General features: G+C 41.6%; 1 protein-coding gene across 1 annotated transcript; it reads right to left on the reverse strand.

Annotated features, from left to right (window-relative positions):
- Nucleotides 1–2,585: 2,585 nt before the first annotated feature.
- DFJ58DRAFT_734951 (uncharacterized protein) lies at nt 2,586–4,434 on the reverse strand (the record flags this gene model as incomplete). The annotated part of the gene is made up of 9 exons (XM_041386562.1): nt 2,586–2,863; nt 2,917–2,997; nt 3,046–3,130; nt 3,184–3,231; nt 3,283–3,455; nt 3,517–3,601; nt 3,660–3,686; nt 3,813–4,156; nt 4,209–4,434. The coding sequence occupies 9 exons, from the start codon at nt 4,432–4,434 to the stop codon at nt 2,586–2,588; spliced, it is 1,347 nt and encodes a 448-aa protein (XP_041237050.1).
- Between the last annotated feature and the right edge of the window lie 2,566 nt (nt 4,435–7,000).

Genomic DNA, 7,000 nt, shown 5'->3' on the forward strand with positions numbered 1-7,000 from the left:
GTGACACAAGTGACATAATGGATTTATTCAGTAGTGGTTACTATAAGCCTACTGAGTGCCTCATCATGTTGTCCAGCCTCCTGAAGCATGAGGATCAGTGCAACTACAATCATTTGAGTGTATTCTTTGTCTCAATGCCAGATGATGATGTTTACTTACTGCCATAGGTTGAGAGTAGTGTTTCACCAATTCAGCATACACCGGTAGCACCAGTACCCTATAATCAAGTTAGATGCATGGATGTGACTTCTGCATGATGGTCTAATTGATAGCTCATTTCCACTAGTTCCTTGAATTCCTAATACAGGATGTACTGCTTAGCTTCGAGTACTTCTCATATTGCAAGAACTTCTAGAATGAGCAGGGATCTGTTCCTGGCTGTTAAAATTGATCGCTAGACAGGCGGAAACTGCTAAAGTGGGTTATTCGACATGTACTCTAAGTATTCCTGGGCAATTGCAATAACATTGTTGAAAATTTTCTATGATACCATATTACTTAAAGAAAAGTAGTTACATGTTGGACTTGTTACCTGACCTTCAACTCCTGATTGACATTTTTAATAGAAGCAGAAATCCTTACTGGCAGTGCTTCTGCATTTACTACTACTATTAACAATGATAGAATTCCCTGCTAACATTATACTGGCACTCTTGATCCCTGTCATATCCCGTGTTCTGGACCTACGTTCGATGATGTTCCTACACCTTCCGGACACCTTCCAGACGCACATCCGGACCTCCATACCCTTATCCATGACTCCATACCCTTATCCATGCCTTCAGTCCTCCAGTCCACCATTGGTTCGGATCTGTACACCTTCAAACATCCATATATCCATACCTCCACAGCTAAGCCTGCTTCATCCACCCTTCATCCAATCGGATCCGAGCTCATTCCATCTGGGGCTTTACCTTCCCTAGAATACTGGACTATATCCATGATTCATATCCTAGTTCCATCTTGGACACCTCATCTGATATCCAGACCTCTGGATCCGACCTATACTCATATCCAAAGCCCAAACCTTAAATCAGTGTCTATTCCCTTATGGTAATCCCCTTGACTTTGGACTTCAGTTATCTGTGTTTCCGTCTTGCTTATTGATCCTTGTACTCTGTTCATCTCTGAGTTCATTTACCTATGTTCCGTTCATACTTACTAATATGTTTCCACATGCTCATACATAGCATTTGTTTTTAGCTTACTGATCCTCTCGGATCCCATCCAGTAGATAAACCTCTGTACAACTCCTGTAGAGTGTCCTTAGTTTGAATATCATATTAGACTTAACTCATTTAACTTAGACTTACCCGATCATCTTCTGGACTTCGGTCCATCTGAGTTCTGCCTTTCTACACCTGGATGGCACTATTAATCTTACTAATTAGTAAATACATCACGTACCCCATCTTGATACTAGTTAGTAATACATGTCACTGTTCCCTCATACCAGCGATAATATCAGCAAATCAGCAGTCCTTAAGGGAAAATCAGAGCTCCCCATAAGCTTACTTAACAGGGATAAGGCACTGTTGCCCTTACTACCCTAAATAGGTATGAGCAGAAATCTCTGAATGCGGTCGCTAATTCCTTCTCACTGTGCTGCGCCTTCTCACAGCCATGTTCTTACTCATGTTCATCGTGTGTGACATTGAGCTCATGTCTTTCAATTGTTTTCTACTCAATTTTCCCCAGACCTCCTTTATTCCACCTTTCTAGGCTGCGGATACCATTTCCCACACTTCAAGACCTCTCATTACTACCAGATTGTTTTGCAGGTCATCTATGGTGGTGAGCTCATTGCTTCCCTTGTCGTTTACACTCATTTTCTACTCAATCTTCCGCAGACCTTGTTATTCTATATCTTTAGGCTGTGGATATCATGACCCATGCTTCAAGACATCTCATTGCTGCCAAATTGTCATGCAGGTCATCTGTTGTGGTGAGTTTGTTGCTTCCCTCGTTGCTCACAGTTTTTACATCCATTTTTCACTATATATTTACTATAATACACCTACTACCATCTACCCCCTCGCCATCCTTTATCCTCACGCTTGTCTGGCTCCACCTCACTCCCACTCTGCACCCATATCCCCCCAAAACCCATGCCAAGGCTTAGCGTATCAAGTATGGCAGGTTCTACCACCAGGATGGTATGGATTGTGTGGCTTGCTGGGCCCATTACCTTCAATCTTGCCATTGGGCGTGATCACTGCGCCACTGGAGTCTTGCAAATGGATGGCTTTGGAATATCGCTCTCACGATGCCAAGATATGGATTATGTGGCTTGCTGAGCCCAGTACCTTCAATCTTGCCATCAGGCACAATCACTGCACCATGGGAGGTCTTGTGAATGGATGGCTTCGGAATATCATCTTCTAACAGTGAGCTCCCCTTGATCAGGTGGATGGCTGCTTATCATACGTATCTACAGGTAATGTACTGGAATGATCTGTTAATCAAGCCACCAATGAACTTGCCGCCTCCGTCGCCTCCTCCTCTACCTCCTCATCCACATCTGTGTCTTCCACTACTTTTGCGCTCTTTGCCATGGAAGCCTTTTCCCAGCACTTATGCACCTTTTAGATTTGTTCACCATGTGCCTGGCATTCCTTGTTCTTGGCAACACGTTCCATAAGCTCATCACTTGTGAGCTTCATCCATGAGCATGTTCCACTGAAAAGTAAGTCATACAGCTTGACCAAGTCTTTGCGACACCCAATCTTTCCAGGATTTTGAATAATGCCAGGAAAATTTCCCAGTGCAATGCTGTAAGTTTCCACAATCTTGCCTTCATAATTATCGTAATTCATTTTGACCTTCTTTTTTGGTGGATGACTCAAAGTAGGAAGAATAATATCTGTATGACTAACGTTGGGAAATGGCCCTGTGAAAACCTGCAGTTCAACCTACCAAGTCTGTCCTGGATGTGCTGGCGACACAGGCTAATAAGTTTTGTCAATGACAGTCGTTGGCTGGCTGTGCTAGCACTATCTACATGAAAGTTAAGTAAGTCATGTTCACTATATGTTCTTTGCTTACCGAAATTTCCAACTACCCAGGACTCAACTTTGAGTGCAAAGCACTTTGGCTCCATGCCAAGAACATCTTTGATGAATGACCCGACCTTGGCTGTGTAAAAAGTTTTGGCTCATGGTATTGTTCAACATCACCCCAAACCGCAATATACATTCCCTTGAGGCCTGTACGTGCTTGGATGCTAGTCCACTGTTTGACTACCAGTAAGTGACATATATGTGTATTATTTGATACAAGTACCTCAGTCTGCATTGTTTTGAACGTTGCATTGACATCCTTTTGTAATGCCTTAGGGTTCGCATGTGTAACCTTCACACACAACATGCAAAGTTCATTAACATTCTCACGAAGGCAGTTCTTGTCGGCCATTTGGATTTGGATGTTGACATTGTTCGGCACCCAGACTCTGAAGACTATCATACACAGAAAATGATGATGGAAAGTCCAAGTCGGGTTGGCTCCATATTGGCCTACAGCGCCAATCACTGGCTTCTTGTTTGGAATCAAAGTGAGATGCGGGTTCATGAGGTGCTTCCTGCACAGCCATAACTCCAGTGGTCTTAAAATAATAATGCCATTCAGCAAAGAGCCACCCAAAGCCCACAAAAAAAACTAACCTCAACAGACAACTCTGAAGATATAGACTCCAAGGAATTGTGAGAAGGGTTTCAAGTGGCTGCGATATTTGGTCGTGCTGGTCTGGGTCACTGATGAGTAGGTGTAGTCTGCTGACGGGTCCTGGCCATAGGTCGATGACAATGAGTAGTCACAGTGGGTGTGGGCTGCTGATGAGTAGTAGCAGAACCTGTAACGGAGCAGTCTAGTCCACTAGATGGAGTCATGGGCAGGGGCTGCCAATGAGTACGCTGAGGACTAGGTGCTGCTGTAGCACTTGTAACGGAGCAGTCTTGTCCTAGATACCAAGTCTCAAAGTTGGGACACTGTAAAACTTCAGCTAAAGTTGGTGCAGGTCGTGGAGTGGTGCATCTTGCAGTTGTTGATATATTTTGACGAGTCACAGCAGGTGCATGGGACTCTTGAATGACTGCAGGAAGGGGAGGAAATGGTAGTGAAGTGCAGCTTTCATCCTGGAAAATGTTGTTTTGAGTGAAACCTTGAAGAAAATTCAGAGTTCAGCATGAATCACAAAAGTTCGAGACACATACCTGAAGTGCTGGGTGACTTTTTCCAACTGCTATTGAAAACAGTCTTGTGGACCCTGTCTACAATTGAGGAAGCAAAAATCTCCTCCAGTAAGTCCATTGTCTGATCTAGATTCACGTTGTTCAATTGCCATTGCACACTTTCCAAAGAAGCAACTTTTTGTGTGGTGATGAGGACAGTGGGCTCGTCTGTCCCATTACCAGGCAGTACTCTCGGCAGTCCAGGCATATGTTGATGAGAAGCGCATTGTGGCTCAAAGGAAATTTGTGCCTCCAGTGTCACAGCGATACTAGTTGCCTTAAATCCAAGGCAATATTAATCCCAGTTCGCAGCAAGATAGTACAGGACGTACCATTTTATTATAGTCGCAGGCTAGATCAAGCCATCGGAGGCTTGCAATTGAGTTCCCGAACATTGGCATTGAAACTATGTCTGGTGGAAGATTTGAGTTTATAATGAAGCATGTAATTAAGAGGTTCCGAGGGGAATGAACGACGGACTCAATATGCTGCAAATGTGGTCATAGCACAATCCCAATGTATCTTGTCCTATAGCGATGGATAGAGGCTGCCATTGGTTCAAATAGTCAAATAGCTTCATGTATGTTAGTGCTATGTGATGCATATAAATGAGAAATGACCATGTCACTCTAGAGTCTAGTGTTTGAAGCTTTTGCATTGAAATGAGGATTGAATGTTTCAACTTGGAGTCAGACTCGGCCCAGGATTGAAGAGTCTGAACTAGAGTTAGTGATATGCATTAGTACCATCAATTTTATACCATTCGTGCCCAGGATTGAAGAGTCTGTCTGAGCTAGAGTTAGTGACTAGTACAAGCCCCTTGGATCCGTCAACTCTTGAGTATGGTCTTAACAATCCCAATGTCCGAAAGGAAGTCATATTAAACCCTCCGATTATGCAGCCTATCCCTTTGAATATATGTATTTCAGAGTATTGAGGCTCTAGGCAACAAATTTGCTGGTTATTGAAGACTATGCTTTATCATTACACTTAAAAAGAATTTGTTTAAAGAGGCTCCATATCATGAAAGAGAGGATTCAGGATGTCAAGATGCAGGCCTTCTACATACAGTAGTTGTTTGGCTGTAGTCTTGCTTGTACTTTTATTTAACTTCCTTATTTGCTTTATCCATTACATGTACATAACACATTCACTGACTAGTGTCATTTATATCTACAAATCTGGTGTATTGCCAGTATTTGTACTAGTATTTAGTTAGTGTTAGATTAATATAATTGCATAGTACACCCCTAGTTATAATGTTCCACAATGTTCAGTAGTGACCTCAATATTATGTCTTCTAAACATTATTTCAAGTTCAATCCTAGCTGATTGATTATCAGAAGATATTGGCAAACTCTATAGCAATATGTGATCCATTTCATGAGCTATTTGTACTATATTGTTTAGTATACCTAACATTCCATATTAGATCTATGTAGCACAATTGGCACAGCCCAATCTATATTGACTAAGATCTTAATTTAGCACCACAGTTACCCTGGGCTTATATATATCTACCAAGATTATAGTCACATACTGTATTGTGACCGTCAAGTTTTCCTTGGGCTTAAATTGACTGTTTTTTATTTACTTCCACCTACACTCACTTATATTTACTGCTTACATAAGCATACTTTCCCTCCACTAGTTAACACCACCAGTCTTTATCTACTTTCCTATCCTAGTTCAATACTTCATAGCTTCCTATTAAGTTGGATTTTAGGCCTCCTCTGGTAGTAGCTTGTCTAGTTGTAGCTTCTTAGCTCACTTTATAACTTCTAATATATAGTTTCCTATATTTTACTTTTATAGTGACTTTTCTCTCTTTATCTTCTCTGGGAGACATTGGTAGTGCAAAAATAATGTAAATCTTAGTTAAGAATAGCCATAATTGAATTCATCAAAGTTGAAGATACAGAGTGGTGTTGCTTCTACATTTATACTGTCAAAGCTGTAGCTTCCCCAGTTAGACCCATTTGGTTGGCACTCATAAAACACTACGAGTGATTGATAAAATGATCAAAGACCTCTAATGGACAAGCATTGAGAAACTGCTCAGCTGCTTACTTGGCTTTAGAAAAATTGTTGTGAGTGTTTTTTTAGTATCAATACTTGTACCAGCCCCAGTACTCTCAACAAACTCAGCATCCAAATCAACTTTTGATAAGCCACTTGCCATTTTAATGGGATTCAACCTATGTGCGTCTTGGACAGGATCGAGCCATCACAATGCATAACAAAATGTAGATAAAGGATATGTAGGTTCATCAATGAACATATAGAGACATCCAGCCATAGCAGAGCATCTCACTCACAAAGAAAGAAAGAAAGTGAGTCTTCTCAGGGCACTATGGTATTCAGGGATCTGATCAGTGCAAGTTAACAGCTCTGTTGACAAATCAGCATCTAAGCAGCTAAAAGTATCTGTCATGATATAGAACCATACAGTATGTGTGTATTGGCCAATGGATTGAATCAATGTTCCATAGGTATTAGTTAGAGTAGCAATGAACACTATGAAAGTCAAACAGAATGTCACATAGTTGTTTGTGGGAATACCAGCTGGAAAATTAAAGGAGTTATGGACAGAGGGTGGAAATAGGTCCAGAGATAGGTACAGCTGAGATCTGGGGATCTAGAGTTTTGGAGATGTAACCACATGGTGGATATAATCAGACATTCCAGAGAAGATGAAGTTCAAACATCTGACCAAAGGGAACATGCTGAGAATGGACAGGACAGAGGGTGGAGGACACAGACTAGCTGTAGAG

This window comes from Suillus subalutaceus (genome assembly GCF_016647625.1).
Source record: "Suillus subalutaceus strain FC151 chromosome Unknown DFJ58scaffold_194, whole genome shotgun sequence".
NCBI lineage: Eukaryota > Fungi > Basidiomycota > Agaricomycetes > Boletales > Suillaceae > Suillus > Suillus subalutaceus.